Source organism: Rhipicephalus microplus, chromosome X, assembly GCF_043290135.1.
Source record: "Rhipicephalus microplus isolate Deutch F79 chromosome X, USDA_Rmic, whole genome shotgun sequence".
In the NCBI taxonomy this organism is placed as follows: Eukaryota; Metazoa; Arthropoda; class Arachnida; order Ixodida; family Ixodidae; genus Rhipicephalus; species Rhipicephalus microplus.
The window spans coordinates 149,442,175-149,467,807 of NC_134710.1; the positions used below are offsets into that span (position 1 = coordinate 149,442,175).

At 43.6% G+C, this 25,633-nt stretch overlaps 3 protein-coding genes across 3 annotated transcripts; all 3 read right to left on the bottom strand.

Annotated features, from left to right (window-relative positions):
• Positions 1 to 1,463: 1,463 nt before the first annotated feature.
• Positions 1,464 to 8,238, bottom strand: LOC119176886 (uncharacterized). The gene is made up of 2 exons (XM_037428230.2): positions 8,097 to 8,238; positions 1,464 to 2,660 (listed from the first exon to the last, which is right to left on the bottom strand). Exons 1-2 carry the CDS (start codon positions 8,149 to 8,151, stop codon positions 1,471 to 1,473), a joined length of 1,245 nt encoding a protein of 414 aa, XP_037284127.2. The 5' UTR covers positions 8,152 to 8,238; the 3' UTR covers positions 1,464 to 1,470.
• A 4,425-nt stretch (positions 8,239 to 12,663) lies between these two features.
• LOC142777006 (uncharacterized) lies at positions 12,664 to 17,347 on the bottom strand. Its single transcript, XM_075881313.1, has 2 exons — positions 15,809 to 17,347; positions 12,664 to 13,588 (listed from the first exon to the last, which is right to left on the bottom strand). Exons 1-2 carry the CDS (start codon positions 15,867 to 15,869, stop codon positions 12,897 to 12,899), a joined length of 753 nt encoding a protein of 250 aa, XP_075737428.1. The 5' UTR covers positions 15,870 to 17,347; the 3' UTR covers positions 12,664 to 12,896.
• A 924-nt stretch (positions 17,348 to 18,271) lies between these two features.
• Positions 18,272 to 22,413, bottom strand: LOC142775822 (uncharacterized). The gene is made up of 2 exons (XM_075877980.1): positions 21,551 to 22,413; positions 18,272 to 19,157 (listed from the first exon to the last, which is right to left on the bottom strand). The coding sequence occupies exons 1-2, from the start codon at positions 21,609 to 21,611 to the stop codon at positions 18,667 to 18,669; spliced, it is 552 nt and encodes a 183-aa protein (XP_075734095.1). The 5' UTR covers positions 21,612 to 22,413; the 3' UTR covers positions 18,272 to 18,666.
• Positions 22,414 to 25,633: the final 3,220 nt, after the last annotated feature.

Consider the following 25,633-nt stretch of genomic DNA (forward strand, 5'->3'; position numbering starts at 1 on the left):
ATATACATCAGCTGGGAATCGCTGGATTATTGTAGCGATCGACCATCTCACGAGATATGCAGAAACGGCCACTCTACCAGCCGCGACGGCACGTGACGTTGCGTCTTTCCTGCTGCAACGTTTTGTTCTGCGTCACGGCGCTCCACGTGAACTTTTGAGCGACCGAGGCCGCGTCTTTCTCGCGGATGTTATTCGAGAACTTCTTGCAGAATGCCATGTGATTCACCGCTGTACTACCGCATATCGCCCACAAACAAATGGCTTGACCGAGCGTTTCAACCGTTCTCTTGGCGACATGCTTTCTATGTATGTCGCCTCCGACCACACCAACTGGGATCTTATCCTTCCTTACGTAACGTACGCTTACAACACGGCACCTCAAGCGACGACAAGCTTTTCTCCATTCTTTTTACTTTATGGTCGAGAACCATCATCTCCAATTGACACCATTCTCCCCTACCGACCCGACTCATCCGAAGGCACACCAGTTTCCGAAGCCGCGCGGTATGCGGAAGAATGTCGGCAATTAGCTCGCACCCTTACAACACAAGAACAAGGGCTACAGAAATTTCGTTACGACGATGGACGGTCCAACTACCAATTTTCGCCCAACTCTCTTGTTTGGCTGTGGCTGCCCCCCAGTGCTGCTCCTGGTACCTCTACAAAGTTTGTCAGCAGGTACCATGGACCTTATTGCGTCATAGAACAAACTTCCGCTGTTAACTACCTCATGGAACCCCTCACGGCCACTGTGGACCTGCGTCGCCGAGGCCGCGAAATCGTACATGTGGATCGCCTCAAACCATACCTCGAACCACTTGTCCTCACGACACCTTAGAAGACTTACTTGGCACCATCTTCAGCGAGGGGGAAATATGTAATGATGAATGTAGTGGGTCACGCCAATCTCGGCAAACACATTGGCAGTGCTAAGCACGAGACGCTCGGCCCGGACTGTCGCTGATTTCGCTAGCTAGGCCTACGCTCCTACCTGGTCTCGGATAACAGTTTTGACTGTCTCCGTTCTTTATTATACGACAAATGTAATGGAGCATGATGAGAAATTTTATACGCGTAAAGGAAGTTCCATATGATTGTATTGCAAGCAAAAGTAACAATAGCAGAGGTCAACATCTTGTAGTCAGCGCACAAAAATTACAATTAAATGTTTATGATAAAGAATATTACTTGTGTAACAATTATGAATATTGAATGCGCAACTATTAAGCAAAGGTGTAAGTTTATCAAGCTAGATTCTATTTTTAATTATGTTTGTCACACTTCTGCATGTCGTTAGGAACAATGTCCGCTTTGATGGCATAGCGTTTGACTGAGCTCACCGCTTTCGCTGCAACGTCTTTTTATTCAGCAATAAAATATTCTTTTTTCCTCACAATATTGGCTGTTTATGATGAATGTTATAAACTACGACAAGCGTGAGCAGTCGTGAAAACCAGTCAACCTTGTCCTTTAGTTATCTTTTATTACACCAGGGTAACGCACTGTGTAATTGCGCATTTCTACGCCTACTCCTCCGTTCACAAGAACACCGCTGGGACCAAAATCAACAGAAGGGCGAACTTCATTCAGCCCAGTGTCGATAGAGGCTGTCGTATTATCCGTGTCGGAGGCTTCATTTTCCGAAATAGCTGAAGTCTGTTGTGCCGTGCCTTCTGTAGTTTCACTCCAACTTGTACTAGTGAGCGGCAATTCTGATATAGTCGCAAGCTCAGAAGTACTAAATGGTGTAGTATGTGGTCCGGCATTTTCGAACTCCTGAACACTAGTAGTTTTGGGGTCGCTACTGAATTGCGTAGTATACGGTTCGGGATTTGTGATCTCCTCACCACTAGTTGCTTTTGGGTAGCTACTAAATGGCGTAGTATACGGTCCGGAATTTTCAATCTCCTGACCACTGGTCGTTTCGGCGTCGGTGCTAGGGACATCCGTGACCCCTGGTATCTCGGTTGTTAGAGGTGGGCCCGATCGAGGTATGAGGGTATTTTCTTCTGTCGTCCGTGGCGTCGATTGACCTGGAGGACTTTCTGGAGCGACCGATTTCGTAGCGTCCATCTTGGGAGATGGCGTGAAAGCACGAGATGGCGTTACTTCTGATTTAGTAACCTTCGTTGGGGCTCTACTAGAACCACTAGGCTTCGGTGTAGTTCCCCCGGGTGGTTTCCTCCCAGGTGGCTTAGCAGGCCTATTGCTTCTTGGTGGCCAAACAAAGCTCCAGCACCAGTATCGCCCCTTCCCATTCGGCAGGCCTCCAGGCAGCACGACGTAGATGCCATGCCAGAAGGGCGTTTCTTTCTGGCCGTCCAGGCGGTTTGGAGCCCACGGCTCTCGCATTTGATCTAGAAACTCTGGCCTGAACGGGTTTGGTAGGTAGGTATCGCTGAAAATTGATGGCAATGACGGCAAGCCTTGCAATCGAAGTGGCCTCTGAGGGCTTGCTGGATTGCCTCGCATTTTTTGGCGGGAGACGGCATGAAAGCGAGAATCTGGTGACCTCTGCGGTCTTGAAATGGGCGAAATGCTGGGGTCGCTGAAGCTGAGGATGGCTCTTGCTTGGCGCTTTAGTAAATGAACTTGAGAGTCTTCCGTTGGTAATGATTCCTGTTCACGGAGCGCAGCTTTTTCTCGGATGGAAGCAGCACCTACGATCAAAAATGAACACAATGAAGAAAAGTACGTTATGCACGGTGAAAGAAAGTTCATGAAAGAAACTACCCGAGAGTCATTCAACAGAAGAGAGGTCCTGTAGTACGTGTCTTGCAAGACGAATATGCTTCAGATATACATTCCTTAAAAAAATAAAGGTGGGTCTCAAGTCAAGCAGTTGGCCAGAAACCAGTATAATCGAAGAAAGATGTGAGGACAATTAAAATTGAACACACACCACAAAATTTAATAATATCGAAGACGAACAAGGCCTTGTTAACTATGTTCATAATGGCCGATGATTTCATTGTCATCGTCATCAAGGCTACCGGGCGGGAGTCTTAATCACCGTACCACTGGGTATGTAATCGATTCACGATCGTCATTTTGTGTAGGGTGCAGTCGTGAAACCTTTAGCAAGCGTCTTCACAAGGAGTGGTCACGGATAGACTGAGCAGCTGTTAGCGCGGGAACTTTCGGGGCAATAAAATACTGGCTTTTCCCTCGACATCCCACGGCGAATGATCAGCTGGTATTATGCGACCTTGTAATCACATTCGTCAATGAGCAAACCCAACACGCATCTGTCCATCGCCCATGCTCCCTCGCGTGACCACGACGTCTATCTTCCTATAAATGCGCATATCGAAAATCTAGGAAAACCGGGATCCGGGAATTCTGTTGGTATTTCTCTTGAAAAGAGCGCATACACACAAAAACGAAGAAATAAGACGCAGCAGGACAGGCACTAACTCCGAACTAAAAAGTTTATTGGAAAGAACACACATATTTACACTACTTGCCACGGGCGCACGTGATAGCACGTGCGGCGTCTAGCATAAAACCACATGTGTTTCCTGTAGAATTGGGGTCGTGTATAACCTGTCACTCTCATGCCGAAAGAGGTAACATGGTGGACGGGGCCACCTATCAATGTGTGCATAAGAGCATGAAAGAGACAGCAGGGCTTATCAATTGTCGCACATCATAGCGTATACATTATGGTGCATATGGTTGTGAATCCTGCTTTGAGAATTGTTCTGTCAGTCACCGCCATAAGAACTGACTCTTAAGAGAAATCATCAAAGCATATCACACTTGTGAAGAAAAATATCTCTGCATTACCCACCCATCAGTATCATTATTACAGAGTGAACTGACTTATCTTCAGGCGGTGTTTGGCGATTAGGTTTTTTCGGGCACATGACTTTGAAATCAAGCGGCGTGTTCTTGCACATATTTGGTTCCACTATTGCCTATCTTCGCGACTTTGGTGTGCACATGGTTAGGGCTAGCTGATAGGCCATGACGATTGTTATTTATAGCGCGAGCTCAGAACAACGACAAAGGGACAAAGCGCTCGTCTTCTGCTCCTTTTGTCATCCTACTTAGCTCACGCTATAACAATTGTCGTGCTCTTTCTAATAAACTTCATTGTTGGGAGTCAGCACCTGTCCCGTTGTTTTTTCTTGCTTCGTCCTCACGTGCATGCGCTGTTTTCAAGATGTATCGAACATCCATCACCGGCTGTTCACCAAGTAGCAAGCACGGCAGCTCAATTGCAGGCTGAAAAAAAAAAAAAACTGCGGCGGAACGAGCGCCTGAAGTTTCAGATCGAAACGATCTGCCGATCTCGTGGACGAAACCGGTTCACTTTGCTTTTTTTTTCTTCTTTTAAATAATCAGAGACAGCCTGAACGTGCTGTCTCTTTATGCCCTGTATTGTGAAGGCTCTCTCGTTGCCGGCACAGTGCATGAAGCATTGGGAAGACATTGCAGAACAAACGCCAAAAACCAACAGCAAAGAATGGTGCGACATGTGACTAGTTTCGGATTCGCAAAAAGAGAAGAGAACGATGGTTGCGGTTCTATCAACACGGGATGCTCTACATTTTTAATATCCCATGTTGAACTTCGGTTAGCTTGAGGGAATAAAACAAAAATAACGTTAATGTATAAGCTGCAGAATAAATATTTAGTGTGTGTGTGTGCGCGCTGCAGCTGCAGGGACCCACTATAATGCTCAACTCTGAGAGTACCGTTACTACTTTTGATAAGTCCTAACTCCCGACATATATATATTTCTTCTTGGAGATGCCCGTTATTTCTCTTTTGAAGATTATTATGCACTCTCTTCAGAGAATTATGGGTGTCTCAACCCTCCGAAAGTATCTTTAAAAAAAGTTATTCGCGTCGAAGACTCGTCAAAAAGAGTAAGTGGTACTACTATTTTTTTTTTCAATTGTTGTACATCACTGTAACATATGCGTTGATACCTTGCAAATTCAGTGGCTACTGTTTGACACCTGCAGTATGTAGTACCATGAACTATTACTTTAAAGTTATTTGGCAAATGTTACTTTTTGACCACTAGTTTTCATTATTTTAACATTGATGGACGTCCAGTCCATCTATCCATCATACTTGAGAAAAAGTTTATAGGAGGCTCAGTGTTTAAGTGCTATCTGAAACACGTGGTCTCGCCTACGCATCTTCAATGTTAGCCCTTAGCCCAATGTTAGCAGGTATCACGCCTCCCGATTCAATGAATTTTCCTTTGTCGCTTTGTATTTGTACATACTGACACGCGTATACTTGTTTTTAGAAGTCCACGGCCCATTAGCAAGCAGCCAGGGCTTTTGTGTGGCTAAGTTCATAGACGTGGGTTCGAGGACAGTATTGTTGCGACACCTGGCGGAACAGATCGCAACCCTGCGCTTATTTCTACGTGACTTTTGAGATCCACTTTGGCAGTGCGACAAAACATAATGTTAAGCCGAGGAATACACCAGGGCACAAAAACGCCCACTTGCAAGCGTCGATACCAGACACTTAAGCCTATATAGAATTAGGGTCGGCTCCTCTTTTTGTACTTCTCGGCGAATATTTTCTATCAACACAAAACGGTTTTGCTCTGAGCAAGTGCGTATCATGTATCGAAACTTTTTTAAATGATGTCATTGGTCCCATAGCCAAGGGAGTTTAGTATAATCCCGTTATATGTGAGACGCAAATAGTGGCGTATATTCTGGAAAGTACGTGAACGGCCGAAATCATGCTGTACCACACCATGGCTCGTGTACAAACATACAACGTCGGTCACGCGCGGGTGAAATTCTCCCGACCGACGACTGTGGCCAACCATATTGTTGTGGTTTGCATGTGGCCTGATTTCTGCAGGTGGCGAAAATTCGCTTGATAAGTAGTGTATCTCTATTTAAGTGCCTTAGCTCCTGGATTCTTCACCACCAGTGTGTCGCCACATTACGAACAAAACCACTTTGAAAAACTCACTTTTTTCACGTTTGGGCCAGGGATTAGCCTATATCAGTCGTTCTTGTCATAGACCGGTCCCATACCGCCACGTAGGAGTTGACTTCTGTTTCCTAACTGGATTCTGGATTTGTTCATCAGTTCATCAATGCAGAAGAGCGCAACCTTGTAACAATATATATATATATATATATATATATATATATATATATATATATATATATATATATATATATATATATATATATATATATATATATATGAAGTATATCTTCCGTGAGCGGTCACAACGGGGTTTATTTCGACGTTTCGGTTTAGAGTCTGGCCTTCATCAGGATCCTGATGAAGGCCAGACTCTAGGCCGAAACGTCGAAATAAACCACGTTGTGACCGCTCATGGAGGATGTACTTGACTATATGCAACTCTAAGGCCACTCAACCACCATGCCTGCCAATATATATATATATATATATATATATATATATATATATATATATATATATATATATATATATATATATATAGATAGATAGATATATATATATAAGGGAAAGAAGTGTATACCTAAGGGCTCATTTTTCCGTGTTTTAACACAATATTAATGAGATCTAACAGACAGTAATGCCAAGGAATGTACACGGGAAGTTATGAGAACCAATGGAATGTAAATAAGAAGAAAGAAAAGTGGATGAAAAAATAGCCAGCCGTGAGCAGGAATCAAACCTACGACCTTTGAATAACGCGTTCGATGCTCTAACCACTGAGCTAACACAGCGGCCTTCCACCCATCCACTTTTTTTGGATTTATATGTGAATTTAGAAGTAGGAGTGACAGTCAGCGCCATCTATAAGCCAAGCGACGAGTGTCAAAACACTCTTATGCGCATGTTTGGCGTCACGTAGCACGTGAACTTATTATGAGCGGGCAGCTGATTAATTGTCCCTCTTATACAACCCAAACACACCAAGTCTGCCAGTACGAGACCCTCGGTCATTGAAATAAGGGAAAGAAGTGTATACCTAAGGGCTCGTTTTTCCGTGTTTTAACACAATATTAATGACATCTAACAGACAGTAACGCCAAGGAATGTACAGGGGAAGTTATTAGAACCAATGGAATGTAAATAAGAAGAAAGAAAAGTGGATGAAAAAATAACCAGCCGTGAGCAGGAATCGAACCTACGACCTTCGAATAACGCGTTCGATCGTAGGTTCGATCGAAGGTCGTAGGTTCAATTCCTGCTCACGGGAGAGCTTCGAACGCGTAATTCGAAGGTCGTAGGTTCGATTCCTGCTTACAGTTGGCAATTTTTTCATCCACTTTTCTTTCTTCTTATTTACATTCCATTAATGTTAATAACTTCCCCTGTACATTCCTTGGCATTACTGTCTGTTATATCTCATATATATATATATATATATATATATATATATATATATATATATATATATATATATATATATATATATATATATATATATATATATATATATAAGTGAATGGCTGCTGTGGCTGAGTAAACATTCATCCACTTCGAGTTCCTGTCTATCGTTTCCTCTCGCAAGAATAAATATATAGAATGCTACGGAACTGGGTGTCGCAGTACTCGATCCAAACCACGACTGATTTGCGTGTATTCAAAGAACACTTGCTATACAAACCAAGTGAATCCCTAAAAAAACTAAGCCATGAAAAGCGCACGAAACAATAAATATTGCTTTAACTGTACTGATTGATGATTGATATGTGGGGTTTAACGTCCCAAAACCGCTATATGATTATGAGAGACGCCGTAGTGGAGGGCTCCGGAAATTTAGACCACCTGGGGTTCTTTAACGTGCACCGAAATCTGAGCACACGGGCCTACAACATTTCCGCCTCCATCGGAAATGCAGCCGCCGCAGCCGGGATTCGAACCCACGCCCTGCGGGTCAGCAGCTTTAACTGTACTGTAGTAATCACTACACTAATTGAAAAGAATTAAAGTGGATGAAAGAAAAACTTTGGCCGGAACCCACAGTCTTCGAATCGCTTATTTGTTTTTGCAATACACACACGTACAGTGGTGTCAAACGATGCCCCCCTATATTTGAACAAGTTCTTTTGGACCACTGATAGCCTTCTATAAAATATTAGATGGCGTAAATTGAAACTTACGCGCAGTCGAAATCATGCATGTCATGAAGAAGAGAAGCGCTACTTCGTGTACCATAACAAGTAATGTTCGTTGCCTTTTCGGCACATCAATAGAGCATTAAAAGGCTTCGAACTGAATCTCGCCGATATAGAAAGCATGTGAACCCGTAGAGTTTCCCGGCAGACAGCCACATGTCCTAAAATATGAATAATCATCGTTCTAACGACATGCGGGGCAAGGCCTACTATGGCATGCTAGGCAAACGACAGCAAATAAAAGGTGGCACCGTTCCGGCGCTCGGCAATCCGTCAGGTGTCTGGGCAAACAAATCGAGGTTTCGTCCCCGAAGAATACTGCCAGAAAGTAGGGTGAATCAACAAGGGAATGGCCCCGGCACCCTCGTCCTGTTGGTCCAGCCGCTTTCAAAATGAAAGCGAGAGAGTGGTCGAGGAGGGGGAAATAAGACCTCACACGCTAGGCAAAACAAAAGTAAGCCTGTTCGGTATTTCCCAGTTAAATAAATTCAATGAACGAACAAACCGTTTATGAACTTTAAGTTGGTATCTCACCGTTTTAAACGCATGCGAAACACTAAACCGTGTGTCGTGGAAATGTCGCCCAGAGCTAGACCACCAAGGCGCTCCAGCTTACAAAAAAGAAAAAAAAAGCACGGACACATTTAGACGATGGCTGTGCGAATATTTGAAAAAGTCCACATATTGCAAGCATTGTCGTATTACCAATGCCTAATAAACTTTAAAGACGCCAAGGGCAGTTTTATCATTAGAGCATCCTGCATTCAGAACTTCTGACATCATGGAGAAATTGTAGGCAGGTAATTTGTACTGTTTTCTAGCCCAAAAGAAGGACATGCATTCCAGCACAGCCATCGTATGTGGCTGTGGACAGCTATATATGAGCACTTTTTATGCCAAGTTGAGCAGAGCAGCAGAAACACGAGCTTTGCACTTACAATTTTAAGTTGTGTCTCAAAGAGAAAAGTCATTCGACAAAAAAAAAATGGCATAGGCACATGCATTCAAATTTCTTCGAGTAAAGATTCTGAAACTTCTAGCTTTTCTTTCATCCTACATGCTGTTCACTCAGTGAGCACTCATAACTGACAGTGAGCTATGATAGTCAGCTTAACATAACAAACAGCTTTCGAGCATGAGTGACCAACATTTGTATAATTTTTTTTTTTTTCAGAAACGTGTGACCTCCTCGTAAACGACGTGTACATTTCCCAAAACAGGCTTGATTTTATGAACATATACTGTACTCCACATAAACAGACGTGTTATTCATCTGATAACATTACACTTAGTTAACGATGACGTCGGGCAGGCGCAATTTGATTACGTGACTAATGCTGTATTGCTGAGAAAGCGTGATTGCGGAGAGTACAAGCAGAATCACACTTATCTATAGCGGTAAAGCGTTTGGCTGTGGGCGCTCTTGTCCACAGTGGCTTCTTCATGGGTGATAAGATAGCTCGCCAGCTGTGACAGCATCAGTGTCGGCAGTCATAGTGTCTTCCTGGTTGGATATTTATCGTGGGAAATAGGTGAGTGAAGAACTCTGCCGGAAAGACCATTATTGGTCATGCCAGTATATATTTTAAATACCCCTTTCGAGCACTCAACAGTGACTGGAACATCCCACTTGTAATAAGATGAATGGGGTGTGACTCCGAGGAAGCCTGGTTCTTCTGTGCGGCTTTCGACTTTCCTGGTAGCTCTGGTTGATCGGCAAACTACCTCGAAGTGTCCCCGTTTTTCGCACTTTCGGCAGACTGCATCTTTTGCTGAAGAAGGCGCTCGACTATGCCCGTTTCTTCCGCATCAGCCCCGTGGTTCGGGAACGTCGCTACCATTTTCAGTCGATGACATTCTTGCTCACTAGTCGCGTATTGCTCTGGGCCTGTATGTTGTGAATATCCTATTCTCACACGCTGTGAAGCTCTTCCTGCTGTTGATGTTGTCGTACGGCGTCATACCACGAACATAGCTTTTGAAGTTTTAGGTCAGGATCAAGTTACAGCGCTCACGAGATTTTGTGCTCTTGGATGCTCACAATGAAACAATCTTGAAATAAATCGTCACGCAGCTCTCCGTGATTACACGTAGACACAAGCGCGTGCAGTGCGGTTACAAAATGCTCGACGGATTCTCGGTCTTGTGTTCGGATGACTTGACTCTTTCATAAATTGTTTCGTAGAGGAAAGACGTAGCTTTCATGTTTCTTCAGCACTGCCCCGAACTTATCATTGTCATCATGTTCCGAAAATGTGGCCACCATTGCTCAGATTTGATCCCACGACCTTCTAGCTAGCAGTCGACTACGATAACCAAGAGACCACCATGGCGGATAGAAAGAGTGCAGCGTAGGTGCGTTGATCACGTGGTCTATACAAAGTGTTTTCCTTAAACAATATTTTAAAGCATACGCATGTGCCAGATAGCAATATTGTAGTCCTTGCGCTCGGTTGTTCAAAGCTGAGCATATTTCTTACACAACAAATAGAAGAACACAATTGGCCGATATCTGAAATTCACTGCTTACGTTCATATTAATTATCCTACAGCACGTATAGAGAACTTAGCGAGTTTTAGCCGGTGAGGGTGGCACGGATTTTGATTAACACAGCGAGATTCAGAATGTCAGTGCAATGCTGCATAGCTACAAGGACATTTCGCGCTAACCACTAAATGTGGCTGCACGTGTCAGTTGATGACTTAGCGCTTTAGCTTCCTTGTTGATCATCACTTCTATATTGCGACGAAAATCATAAAGCACTTTCTCGATGCTTCCCTTAACTGGGTTATCTCTTGGCTTCACATATTAAAAATGTGTATTTTTGAATGTATTTACTATTCTTCAGCTTATAGGTTTGCTTGCCTGATAACTATTTTCCTCCTTCCGACTACCAGTTGTTTTTTTTTTCATTTAGGTGACATTTTGTAGGCATACACATTCACTTGGCAATAATAACATTTCGCTCACGTTGTAGCGCATTAAAAATTTTTCTTTTCTTTTTCTTTGAAGCATAGCTTCTAGAAGGTCTGTGAAATCGACTTAGCATTCATGCGACCGCACTGTGTACAGTACTCAGGGTTTTTTTCTGTCCTTTTCTTTTCACACAAGAGTTTTACCTGGTGTGCCCGTGGTGTAACTATTATGAAAAAAGATGAATTATTCATTTTTTGCTGAACTTTTGCTACGTGTGCTTTTTTTAGGGAAGGCCTTCGCAATTAACACTATGACTGTGTGGCATGCCTGTGAGTGCTCTTATTGTGAATTTTTTCTGCGAAGCCTACGATAACACACTAACACAAATATGAACGCTGTCAAAGAAAGCTTGCTCTACAGATCCAGTCCATAATGAAGGATATTTCTTGTTTTTTTTTGCTATGTTTGTTTACATTAGCTTTGTTGGGCAGTATAGGTATAATTCAATACTGCAATACATTTTCGGTCTGAATTTCTACAGCGGAGTGGTTTAAGTCAGCAGTCAACATTTTAGTGTCCACAGAAATCAACAGGTCGGCATGCCCCACTAAATTTCGGCGAGTCGTGCTACCAAGTAGAGTAGGAGGGAGCGTTAAGGGAAAACTCTGCTCGGGGGAGAGAAGCATGTGAAAGACGCAAAAAAGAGATAAATAAACCAATAAGAAGACAAAAAAGCGAACACATAGAGAGAGGAAAAAATAAAAAGAAAAAATTGAGAGAAAGCGAAAAAGAAAGATAGAAATATAAAAAGAAATGAAGGGAGAAAGACATAGAATATAAATGAATGAAGTGTACATGAAAATGGGGCGGCAAAAAACTGAAAGCAAGACTAAAAAAAAGAATTACAGAAATAAGAAAAAGACAAAGAAATTGAGAGATGAAAGGAGAGGTAACTTTCGCTCAGACCAACCTCGAAGCTCCCTCTCTCTTTCTCCCTATTACACATGCGCCAGCCCCTGGGCGTTCGCAATAAGCAGCGTAGTGGGGTTTTGTGAAAGATTACGGTAGCAGGCTATTGGAGGTGGTGCCTTAAAAAGTTAACTGCTGCATGGTCTGAGGAAAACGAACTCACCAGGGTCGTCCTAGGACTTCACTGTGCAGATCTTTTAACGTTTCCTCACTCACCACGACAGTACAAGGTTGTGAGGTGCCTCAAATCATATTATTATTTACATTGCAAACATGCACACTGTATCTAGACAGTGTGCATGTTCTAGACAGAAGGGTAAGTGGTCGTTAAAACTGAGTGATCCTTTGATTGAAAGCTGGTTCGCAAGTCAGTGAACTGCGACATACTCTGTTCACTAACTTCCAGCCACATACATTGTTTTCTACACCTTCAATGTCCACCGTAATTGTTTTTCCTTACACGTGTTTTCAATTATTTAGTTGATTTTTGGTGCACACTCACATATAGCCATTTCATTCACGCCTCGGAATTTTTTGTTCATGGGGTGCATACGCCGTCATATATGAGGCCATCTTCACCAGTCTCACACAGGAATCCGTGAAGCATTACGATGAATCGGTGTGTAGAGAATACGTATGTACAGTGGCAGGTGCAATAAATACCTAGACATCAGTAGATGACAAGCTACCTTTATTGTTATCATAAATAGGTTCAGACACACATACAGTACACAAAATAGAGCACGCTTCAGTAAAACACAATAGTAAGACCCTGTGCGTTTTATAAAATGATCATTGATAGTTCACTGGGGGGCTAACAACTGAGCACTAGATAGAGATCTTGGGGAAACATCCAGGACTGTTACTTCGTTGGAAGGGTTTTTCTTTTCTCAGAGTGCTCAAGAATACGCCGAGAAGTTTCCCTGGACAGCGGATGATGTTTGAGGGTAGGTCTTCTTTTGTGACGGTGCTCCAAACGAGGAAAGAAAGCCAGTCCCCCCATCTCCGTCCTGCTGGTATTCGGGTGGAACACCGCCGGCGCCCACGTTGATGTACACTGGCACCGTTACTTGTGCGGGCGGCTGGAGTCCCGCCGGAGAAGGAGCTGGATACGGTACGACAAATCCACCAGTATGAATTGGCGCCAGTGCGGAGCCCCTATATACATGGTGGTAATACGGCCTGTAGTACGAGTACGGAGCACCATACATTGGACGTGAGTAAATGGGCAAGGTTATTGTCCCACCGCTCCCTGCAATACCCAGGGAAGTGGCCGGCAGGCTTCCATTTCTGTCAGTGGCAGTCCTCGGGGGACTGTAAGCGAATGCCATCGGTCTCTGAGGTCTGACAGGTGGCCTCCTGATGACGACGGCGTACGGGGTCTGATAGGGTCGGAGCAGATAATTTATGCTAGCCTGGCGCATGGTCAGTACATGAGTTGGGCGTAACGTGTAATGTGGTGTCCTCTGCTGTGCCGGTGGCGTCGAGACTTCGTCACGCTCTTCCTCCTCCCAGTCAGGAAGCGTGATATTGAAATCAGGACAGCACTGCCGCGCACGACCGCCCTCGCTTAGTCGCAGCGTGGAGTTGTCTGAAAAAAAGAAGGAACATTTCAACTTGCATAACGGCCAGTATGGTAAAACGGCTGCTGGTATGAAATAATGAATCTCTTTGAACATTCACTAAATGTTCAGCGAAAAATCAATGTTCCGGTAATAAATAGCCGTCAAAGTGCACCTACATGATCGTAATATAGCTTATGCCTGCAGAAGGCAGGCTCTCGAAACTTAAAAAGAAAAAGATGCGATCATCATGATTACATCACTATGAAGAGCATTATGAGCGGAAACTGTACATAATAATGTACATATTTAGCGAAAAAGGGCTTAATAATGTTGTGTGTAAATTTTATTATTTCTGTGTTCTAATTTTTTTAGTACTTATCCTAATACAACAAAAATATTATGGTGCTGTATTACTCATAGATTGTTTTCTGCTGATTATAGGATTTCTTGATCAGTGGTTTCTCGTACCACCCTGACACTGATATAACACTGTATAGTCTCACTGAAAGGAGTGAAAGATAAAAGAGAGGGGAAAGTGGCCTTCTCTTTCCACTTTCTTCTCTAACACTCCTACTCAAGTGCGTAACACTTGTATTGTCCTACCATAAGGGTTGCAGAAATCAGTATCCGTCCTAATATATTGCACACAGGCGTTCTTATTTCTTCCCGACTAATGCGTGGCAGTGAATGGCTAAGCCGTAAATAAAGACAATGCCAAGAAAGGTTGGCTGCTGCCAGCTGACCAATTATCTCACATATACTACCGTAAGTGTGCCAGAGAGAGACCCCTGCTATGAATGAACAAAACAAGGGGGACGAAAGAAGAAAACGAGCTCTTCAATTTTCCCTAATATACGTGGGGTTATTGGACAGCTGCCGGCTCATAAAAAAAATCACGTGTTTCATAACGCCAGCAGGCCGAAAAACAGTGTTCCATAATCGCCGTCCTGGCTCCAAGTGGCACTGACTAACACTCCTAGGTTTAAATGCATATGAATACCCGACAAAGTGGACAGGTAGACGACCGCCACTGTAGCTGTTAGTATCAGACGTGTGATTCGAAGTCTCCAGGTTCGGTTCCTGCCAGCTACAAGCTGTTTCTTCGTCCACCATTCTTTCTTTTCCTTTACATGATATTTACTACAAATAGCATCTCTTATACATTCCTTGACTTTATTATCTGTTTGTTCTAGTTTGTGTATAATATTGATGTTTTAGGCGTTCGCAAACATTGCTCATTCACTAAGACCTAAAGTTTTGTTTGTCTCTCTTTAAGAACTTTTTTTAAGAAGAGACTATTCTCCTACTACTGTACCGTCAAAAAATTACACTGCTCAGCAACCATGCAAGCTGGGCTCATTTCGTGGTCAGCATGAATCACAATGTCCCTACAAGAAAACTGCGCATTCTTTTCCATACACAAGTTGAAGTTTATGCAAAATACACCATAAAAACAATAGTTCGTTTTCTACTATATTTTTGTTATATTACGCGCGCGACTAATACACCAGAGAAGAGGAGCAGCCGAACACTAATTGAGGTACCAAGCGACACACATGCACCTGTCATAACTGAAAAACAATTCGTGTTAGTTAGTGTCGGCCAGTCATGAAAGCATGAAAGAGTAAGTACCCACGAGCCAACCAGTTATTGATCAACCACACCTGCAATGAGCATGGTGAATCTTCACAATAAAACAAAAGGCAACTTCTAGGTCTGTATTCGCAGGGTCGGCTCACAAAAAAGCTCATGGCTAAAGTTATTGAGGTTAAAGAACACATTCCCAAAAACATTCTAAATAGGACAAACCGGAATCTTTCTATAAATGGTCTCAAGTGCACACAATAATATTGCTTAACACACTGGCTCGAGTGGATGAGCACTAAGGCTGACCAGTGAAAACCTTGGAAAAAGATATAAAGCAAATATCTCTGGTGCTGTTTATCAGAAGCTGCCGTTTTATGCTCAACAGGCCTTTACTTTCAGTTGATAACTTTTCAATGTTTTGATTTCTCGTGTTTTATATGACGCTTGACTCATTATCAGTTTCTCGGTTGCATTCTCCCAAACAATTTTCAGTAAAATATGCTTTGTAGGTGCGTCAACTAAAGCAGGTGCCTCCGTATTCCTCTGAGTTGCAACCAAAGTCTCTTGCGTCATAAAAAAAAAGAGGTTGGAAGTGTATTTTCATAATTTCTATGCTAATTATGCTTTCTGTACAGGCGTATAAACGAAGTGCCACTTACCAGCCATTATCACGATGGCAGCCGACGCTAGTAAAAAGCAGTATGGCGATGAGAGGAGCATGCTGTTGTTGGCCTACGAGCTCTTGCAGCCTCAAAAGCCAGGGCTGAAATGGTTCATGTAAGCCGTACACAGGGCATCCAGGATGCTGCCCTTTCTGACGGATCGCACTGAAGCCAAACGGGGTCAGCCCAACCGGAGCTACGGGATTGTTTGTGGACCTGCTGTCACACCCGGGCCAATAACCTCCGAAAGAGCGTCAATGTGCACTCATGTAAGAAGAACCTCGAAACCGCTATGATCCTGTACCATTCTTTATGGGCAGTTGAACAAGTTTTTAAACCTTATTTCATTATATTTAGCCGTCTGTTTTAGGCGATTTCCTGGCCAGCAACTACACTTGTATTTTTGGAATAGCGCAACAAAAGCTTTCGTGCGTTATTTCTAAAGTTCTTTCAAACGTCATCAATGCCTGATTTTTTAGTTCTGTAAAGCCGTATTTTTTTATGAAACACTCGAGCATGGTGTGTCTTAACGGCAACAGTAGTGAGTAGTACAAGCTCTCTGGGTTAAGCTACGGGTAAATATGCCCGCTATAAGAGGAGTCACGATTACCATTTTTAAGTTCTCCCCGCCGCGGTGGTCTAGTGTCTAAGGTACTTGTCTGCTGACCCGCAGGTCGCCGGATCGAATACCGGCGGCGGAGGCGGCTGCTGCATTTTTGATGGAGGCGAAATGCTGTAGCCTGTATGCTCAGATTTGGGTGCATGTTAAAGAACCTCAGGTGGTCAAAATTTCTGGAGCTCTCCACTACGGCGTCTCATAATTATATGGTGGTTTCGGGACGTTAAACCACGCATATAAATATATCACCATCATTTTCCAGTTCTATTACTCGACACAACGGCGACTATTAGCCTAACGAAGGCCACAAGACAGTGATGCGTGGTAGAGGTGAAGGAAAAAGGAAGGAAAAATAAATACATGAAAAGAAAAGAGGTTATCTAGGACGGACTGCTGATGGCTAACCTGCAAAGGGAAAGGTCGAAGGGGAGGAACATTTCAGAGACTAGTTCACTGTTGACGCCACCAACGTGGTACCCAATTGCGAGCTCGATGTAAAAGACAATCTGTCTGTCTGGCAGTTTTGAGAAGCTGTTATACTGTTAGCTTTGAGAGATGTTGTCTTCTCATGTTGCCAGCTCCCTGACAGGTGTCAGAGTAGCATAAAAGTCTTGTGGTGCGTTGTTTGGCAAGCACTTCTACTGTATATTAGTATAGGAAGCTTTTTTTTTTTGTATGGGTACGGATTCCAACAAAAACCTCATTTCAAACGCGAATGCTCACTCGAGGCGGGGAATTCTGAAGTTGTGCCACATCAGCTCTTAGTAGCGTAATGTTACAAAGTCCTCTCGTACACTGGCAAGAAAATGAACTGTTCATAGATTTTTAAATTATGGAAGCTGCTGTAAACAGTAAGTTCAAGCATGTCATGAATGGCAGATCGCAATGATCGCTGTCTGAGAGGACCCACAATTGCTTTTCTCTCAGTCTCTTTACAACCCCGACCCCCCCCCCCCCCCGCCTTGCGCAGAGTAGCAAACCAGTTACTTCTACCAGGTTGACCTCCCTACGTTTTTTCTATCTATATTTCTCTCTCTCTCCAAGTATAGCCCAAAGGTTTCCTTTTTTTTCTATCCACAGGTACAAAAACGCATGGACGGAGTCTGTTTTTGCTACATATATAAAGGTGACCGAACACAGCATCGGTAACTAATAAAAAAAAGACAGAGGGAAAGATGGAAAAAAGTGAAAGGCAAGGAGCTTAGCAAAACTGAAACATTACGTTGCTGCCTTATACTTCGGAAAATGGTGAAACCATTAGTTAACTCTCATAAATAAAACGGTTACGGTGGAATAGGTTAGTTCACTTAATTCATTATGAACGCGTTAGTGCTTTTTGTACCCTTTTTATTGCAGATTAAAGTTCCTCCATTAAAAATCGTTCTGATTACCTTGTTTAGTCATGGGACCTCGAACAAATTCCTGAGAAAAGGAATTTAGTCAATAAAGATGGTACTGCCGAGGACAAACCTATACATATATGTATCTTTTTCAGACTCAAATGCTGAAGTACACAATCTTTGTAGTAAGAAGATAACAAAATTGAGTGTTCGCTGCTAGCAGCAAAGTTTGGATGTTTGCAAAGAGCTTCATTGTATCACCCATGTTATGTGCCATCACTGCTGATATTGAACACGTATTAACGGTGACTGTTCAACATAAATAATGGCTCTAATATTGACAACCACTCCACAAGCTTTTGGCACAGGCTTCGGTTTGTATGACCTCAACAAGTATTCTGCTCCATTCATACACTTCGAAGCTTGAACAAGTTACATTCACCTGGTGCTAAAATATTTGCTCGCTTGCTAGGCGGAGTGCGAATAGGATGAGAATGAGGGGACGTTTGGTGAATTTTATTTCAAGCGAATTCATTTAGTTAATTCAACACTTTTGCTCAGTATTGACAGTGCCAAGTTTATCGATCTATTTGGATTAGGTTCCAGTCGTTTTTATCTGTAGCTCCCTCAGAGACATGTGTCCTGTCACTTCGATCGTCAAGAGAACCTCGTTTCGCTTAGGCACAGCCAATATAACAAAGAATTTTCACGTTTTGGTCGTACCTATTAAGAGATAAGACAGGAATGACTTAAAATACTTTGTCTGTAATAACAATTGTGATCATTCAGTGCTATTTTCAGCGACCCGCATCTTGCTTTACGTCTTCGTTTAAACACTTTCAAGTAGTGAAAGAATATGTACTTCGAGATGTTCGCATATGCCACAGAACCCTTGTCTATTTGGCAGGAACCACGGCCAGTCCTCGGAGCACGAGTATAATGACTGATGGCGTTGGAGGCGGAGGTGGTGGCCTAGTCGGTGGAGGAGGCGGCGGCGGAGGTGGCGGTGGTGGTGGCGGTGGTGGCGGTGGTCGAGTAGGCACGCACAGATGCCTCACCAAGACGGGTCTCAGCGTTCCAAACACGCTTAGCTGGTAGGCGACGCTCGTTCCGCACGTTACCAACCCCGGACCCGCGGCCAAACCCGGTGTCAGGTACGGAAAGTGCAGACGCGCCGAGGAGTCATCAGGGGTGCGTGCCACGCGCCTGTTTCTTTCTGCGACGTTGTTTTCATACCAGGGTTCAAACGGCGAGAACGGGGGCAGGCTGACCTGTTGCTGGGAAGCTCGCAGAGTCCGGGTGTGCTTGGTGATCGGGCTTGGGCCCCTTTGCGATTCCGGCACCTCCACCGCTCCCGACAAATCAGTGTGGGAGGCGAATTGCATATCTGTGTTATTCAACAATAGAGTGAGTATCAGTGGAATCTCAGTGCCACAGCAGGTGTCGGACAAATTAAAGGTTTGAGCAGTGTCACTTGAAAAATGGGCGCAGTAAGAGGACTCAGTTTCGCATGCAGAAGAGAATGTGCTAGTTGTTAACTATACTTCGTTTATGATGAACATAAACAGCGCAGTAATATACCGAGAAAAATATATGAATGGATGAAGGGAGGACCTTTATTTGTAGTCCTGAGAAACGCGACTAACGCCCAGTGGGTTTCTCCCACGTTAGGACGGGCGTATTAAGATGGCACGATCCTACAATGATCTACCTTGCCCACATTTTTGCTCGTGCATCTGTATCAATAGTGATGCAACATATATGTGCAAACAATAAATTTAGAAAACTTATCACTGCCTAATTTTTTACATCATAAGGCTACTCGAAACTAAGCTGTATTCATGCAATTGTCCCAGTCATTATCTCTAAGCTAATTAACAAACTGACGAATGACTTCTATTCACTTACCTTTGCCTCGTTCATACAGTTCTACCTCAAAAGTAGTTGGAATTACTCGTGTATTGCGTGCCCAAATCAATATATGATTATGAAATAAAGCCTCAGATAGTGACTGCGGAATAACTTGACCACCTAAGTTCTTTTAGATGCATCTAAATTTATATAATGAATGTATTTTTGTGTCGCCCCAATTAAAATGCGGCGGTCGGAGCCGGGTTTCGACCCCACGTCCTCAGCTTAACAGCCCAACATCATACCTTCCATCTACCACCACAGTTTACGAAATTAGTGTAGAACATGAACGCTGCGACATCTTTGTGTCAAGTAAACACAGAGGTGATGTCACGCACATGTGGGACATTAGGTACATTAAATAATATTTTAGTCATTTTCGTGAATGATGGCATTACTTGTTCGAATAAATAGATACCCGGTTTGCCGCTTACTTGCATGACGACACTCACTACAGGAATCAGTATGCCTTCTTGTGATATCATGCTATCAACACCAAAAGTTTTCGGGAAGCAAAATGTTTGATAAAGCTTAATTCCCGCTTGGTATACGAATATAATTTTGAAATAAATATTCCATACCGCACTTAGCATTCTGACCTATACAGTTGTCAGCTTTATCACAAGCATGAAGCACTAATACAGCAGAAGTTCGCATTTGTTGTGGATACAACATCCCGTACACTTCTGCTGTTGATAGCACCTGATGCACGCACGCGATGTCGTAGTTTGAACAAACGAGTTTAAAAATGTGGTTACCGCAGCGAGGTGGAACTAATGACATATATGTCTTCGTTTTTCGGCCCCTATACAGCACCACATAATACATGGTTAAACAGGTACTGCTCCAAAGTTTATATAAAAATTTTGTATACTTGATCATAACTAATTAAATAATTATTCAGAAATATGAAAACACTCTCAGGATCGACACACTACGGCAAATCATGTGTATGTTTTCAGCCAGCAGTGGTTAATGCGTTTTATTAATATTTGGATTATTTTCACTGGAAACACCATTTATATCTTTAGAGCCCTGTAAAGAACCCCGATTCACAACGCATTCAGTCTGATTTCTGCTATGCGCAAACTAGGCCCATAGCAGTCATAGGCGAGGACAAACTGGACTCCAGCGCCATTCATTTATGAGCTCACTGTCGAGCGCATGTATCTCACCACCAAATTTTGTGGAAACGCAAAGTCATTTCAGCCAGAACTATATCTCCTGTCCGATGCAAGTCTTCATGTGTCAGGCACTACCAACGCGTCACTTATCTTGCATGCTTGAAGTTAACATAGAAATGCTTCAAAACCCAACGGAGCCGAATTACCTGCAGAACTGCTCCGAATGCTGATCTCTCGAAACCTCGTCTCACAATCGCACTTTGTGATAACCAAACGCGCGTGTTTCTCATCGACATTTCTAGCTTTTCAAGCATGCTCCCTAAGCCATTCGCACACCGTTTGTTCTGGTCGACATAAACAAGCATGTCAATGAGCGATATGCCATTTTCTGCAAAAGTGAAGCATTGACCATGTGGCTAAATTTAAGCATGATTATTCTGGTCTGTGCATCTCACCCACCGGATAGTTCAGATTGATAGCGTTAGCAGTTTCGCTAGATCATGTGGCGAGACGCAGCTACTCGAGAGAGCTGTATTTATGCAATTGTCGTAGTCATCATCGCTTTTTCGGGCTCGCACGTGCGGCATCCAAATTAAAATAACTATGCGGCAAAAATGAGTGGTCCACTGATTGAAATTACATGAATATATACTTTGCAGCACATATATGTCTGATCAATTAGTCCTACAGCAAGCCTTTCTCTAATCAGCGTTTTAACTGTCGAGTGACACACTGGTGCACTTACCCGTTGAGAAACCCGGATAGAGAACCAGTCCTAGAAGCCATAAGACTGAAACAGCTCTCATCTCGCACTAAAGCGCGATGCCCCTGCATTCAAGATTTCAGCTGAGTCAGGTGAATTTTCAAAAAGTGACTGCGAGCGAAGCGAGCGGTTTTCAAGATCAAGGCTCGTTTGAGAGCCATCTGCGCGAACTAATCCACAGGCCTCTGTCTGAGTCGAGAGGGGCGCGACGTGTGACATTGAAGCACCTTCGAACGTGCTGCGTGAAAGTTAGAAAGAAACAAAATGAAAACTTGCATTCCCCGGTGAAAGCGCAAAAGGAGGCAGCGAGTTCTTTTCAGGCGATTCCACAAAAGCAGGCTCGGTTGCCATTTCGGCAGGTGCAGCGTGAGCTGGAACCGCATGTACTTGGTCGCGAACAAAGAACCATGGGCGACTGAAGAGCACTAAGCAATACCGAGTTTGCAAGCGCGAATGCACAAGAAAGAGTGGCTTTTGAAGTCATGTGCGCGTCATTGCGAAAAGCTGGACAAATCTGGAACAAAGTGAGGATGATACAACTGCTTCTAACTCACAGCGTGAAAGCATGAAACCAACAAAGTGTTGATTGGTAGGAGAGTTCTGAGCGGAGAATGAACAGTACGATTGTTCAACCAGTATCACTAAAAGGCCACTTTCGCCCTGCTGAGTTCCCTTGTAATTTTATATTAAAATATCAAAAGCAAACTTTCCTTCAACAAATTCGTTTCTTAGGATACAGTGACACTTTGTAACTTGAAGGTGAGTTGGCGATGGCGTAGTAAAGATGCAAGAACTCAGAAAAAAGAATTTTGAGTAGTGATGTGCCCTTCAGACAAATGAGTTATTATTATTATTATTATTATTATTATTATTATTATTATTATTATTATTATTATTATTATTATTATTATTATTATTATTATTATTATTATTATTATTATTATTATTATTATGTAAAAACCAAATCCTACGAAAATTTCGATCACTGGTAAATATGCTAGCCTATCTTGAGTAGGCAAAACATTAAAAAGTATTTGAGTGACATTATGGTTGTGGTGCTGTCACTGCAATGTGTTCCAACACAAATTGTTAGCCGGAAAAGGATAACGGCCCCTGCGCTTAATTTAGGTGCGCATTAAATAAACCCAGATAGTCGAAATTTTCAGAGCTCTCCACTATGTCGTGCCTCAGAATCTTTTCATTGATTGGCATGTAAAACTCCTCATACATCTTTTGTGGCAGTAATAGTAATATTTCTTGGGGTCATATGTCTCAACACCTCGATAGGAATGAGACATGCTGTCGTGGAAGGCTTCAGAAATTTCGACTATCTGGTGTTCTGCAATGTTCCCTGACATTATTCACTGCATGTCACTCATTTCGCCTCCATCGGAATGCTGGCCGGAATCGAAACCAGAACTTTAGGACCAGCGGACTACCGCCGTAACCTCTGTACACCTACGGTGAACCAGCTATTACCGAACGATTTATCTGAAAAGGAAGGAAGGAAAGTTGATCTAAGGGATCGTCCTCTGCGCCAGGCACAACTTATCCTAGTGTATTGGCTTGATTAGGTTATGAGACCGAGCTACCGATATATGTGCTCACATGTCCTGAAAAGAAATCGAAGCCCTCATAGCAATATTTATGCAAGGCTTAGGTATACTAACATGTACCAAATTGTCAGTGGGCAGCTGCGGGGTAAAAAAAGGAAAAATAAGAAGGCTGCCTTCACACGCGTCCAGTTCGCTACCCTGTTCTGGGTAAAGGTGTTAAGAGATGGAAAAATTAACGACATTTTCCCAAAGGAAAACCTGACGGGATGCCAAGCAGCAGTGTTGCGCACGGGTGGCGCCACGGGTTAAACAGCGCTAACGCGGGTGCTGAGGTGAGTGCTGGAAGGTTCGTTGGAAGCGACGGCTGGCATAGGTGGTCTTGTCATTTCTTCAGAGTGAACACGGGCACTGGACTGGAGCTGGCGTGCCTTTCGCCTTGACTACCACGGCCTTGTGATCGGTCAAATGCACACAGAGAGGTTCCAGCAGACATTCGACGTTGAAGTTGGGAAAGACCACATCGATGCACGCTCCCCTTATCGTGGGGGGTAGTTTCCGTTCCGCCAACCCGCACTTAAGCGAGTGAACGTCACGCATGTAATTGACGAGCCATTCTCCTCCTCCTCCACTGACGCCACCGTTGAAGTATGTCTCCCGCGACTATTCGTGACTCCAGCTAGGTGCACGCCCCCCTAGCGGCCGCGACCGGAAACGGCGCTAACAGGGTCAACCTTGAAAGGAGATATATGTTACCGCGTTGGGCGCGTTGAGAAGTGGCCACATATTTTCTTTATTTTTCCATGCCGCACGTGCAAGCCCGAAAAAGAAGAAAGAGGCGTACAAAGACCATTCAAGTGCGCCACAATACGTGGTGTTGCGGTGGAAAGTCTGCCGCATCGTATCTTTTTATCACTTCCCGAAGGATGCAGACGACGAGCGACGGACAATATCGCAAATCAAAAGCTTACGCATTAGAAAGAAGGTGACGGACACCACGGCAGTTTGTTCTAATCAATTCACTCTCGACGGCTTAATAATCCTCGGTGAGTACACCATTATTTAGCTTGGGTGCATTCTTATCGATATTTGGGTTTCTCTAAGCACAGAGTATAGTTTTGTTTATATAAGCAAGTGCTTTAGGAAATTTGTCAAATTATGTATGTGACAATAATCGCATATGCTTGTTTTCTCTGCAAGTTTTGCCCCGCCGCGGTGGTCTAGTGGCTAAGGTACTCGGCTGCTAACCCGCAGGTCACGGGATCGAATCCCGGCTGCGGCGGCTACATTTCCGATGGAGGCGGAATTGTTGTAGGCCCGTGTGCTCAGATTTGGGTGCACGTTGAAGAACCACAGGTGGTCAAAATTTCCGGAGCCCTCCACTACGGCGTCTCTCATAATTAAATGGTGGTTTTGGGACGTTAAATCCCACATATCAATCAATCAATCTGCAAGTTTCAGTGCTGCCCATTCTCAAATTAAGCTGCTGTAATCCTTCGCACCCCGAACAGTTTTGCTTTCGAATGTGTGTATATACAGGCACACAAACATGCACGTGAGGGTCGCGCGTACGTAGCCTGCGTCTATGCGTGTTCGTATGTATATATCTCATGTTTATGCGTTCGTAGAGTGCGTAGTGTGCATGCATGTGAAATACTGCCATATGAATATAAACTACTGCCAATTCGGACAAGCGAGTGTTCGGAAACATCCGAACTTTTTCATTGGAAACTCAATGACGTCAATCATGAACGAAAAAAAAGTAGCACTCATATAACAATTCAAACTATGATTTGTCGTATCTCAAGTTACACTGGCCTACATGCACGCATAGCTATGTTCTGTAATCAACTGAACAGCGTACGTATTCAACTTTTGACGGGGCAACGGAACTCAATGGGATACATGCAATCGACAGCACGTGTCGCAACGTACTTACCTGTAAAACTGTTAAGGCCTTTGCTGTAGCAGTGAAGTAAGACAGCGCAAAAGTGCTGGCACCTTTCGGACGGGCCCGCTCCACATGCACAGTTCTCTTCTTCAACCTCGGGCTCACTAGACAGGTCCTTGAACTTGAAGTAAATCTGATGCGTTTCGCCGAAGAGGCTCGATGTTTGCGCACAGAAAGCAACTATTTCCGCTGTTTCGACACTGAAATCCTTCATGCCGATGAGAATGAGGTGGTCCGCACCATTTCGCCTTCGACGAAGCAACGCGATCCGACGCCACAATCAAAAAACTTCAGCACAGCACCAAGCAAAACCCCCGCGTTGACCCCTGGGGTTCTTTAACGTGCACCCAAGTCTAAGAACACGGGCCTACAACATTTCCGCCTCCATCGGAAATTCAGTCACCGCAGCTATTCTGCGTTTGTTGTGTGTACGTGTTTGCCTCTATCTTAATCTATGTGTCATCAATTCTGCTGTCATTTAATACTTAATAAGTATGTCGACTCTGGGTGAATGCACTCGTCCACTTTTATTTTTTTTACCACCTGAATTAACTCCCAGAA

What these genes read in the sequence shown, in the direction of transcription:
- LOC142775822 (XM_075877980.1), bottom strand. Translation starts at nt 21,611, where the DNA reads ATGAGAGCTGTTTCAGTCTTATGGCTTCTAGGACTGGTTCTCTATCCG. An exon ending in CTATCCGGGTTTCTCAACGG is followed by an intron (nt 19,158 to 21,550) that starts GTAAGTGCACCA and finishes TGAATAACACAG; the next exon opens with ATATGCAATTCGCCTCCCAC.
- LOC142777006 (XM_075881313.1), bottom strand. Translation starts at nt 15,869, where the DNA reads ATGCTCCTCTCATCGCCATACTGCTTTTTACTAGCGTCGGCTGCCATC. An exon ending in TGCCATCGTGATAATGGCTG is followed by an intron (nt 13,589 to 15,808) that starts GTAAGTGGCACT and finishes TCTTTTTTTCAG; the next exon opens with ACAACTCCACGCTGCGACTA.
- LOC119176886 (XM_037428230.2), bottom strand. Translation starts at nt 8,151, where the DNA reads ATGGTACACGAAGTAGCGCTTCTCTTCTTCATGACATGCATGATTTCG. An exon ending in ATGCATGATTTCGACTGCGC is followed by an intron (nt 2,661 to 8,096) that starts GTAAGTTTCAAT and finishes TTTTGATCGTAG; the next exon opens with GTGCTGCTTCCATCCGAGAA.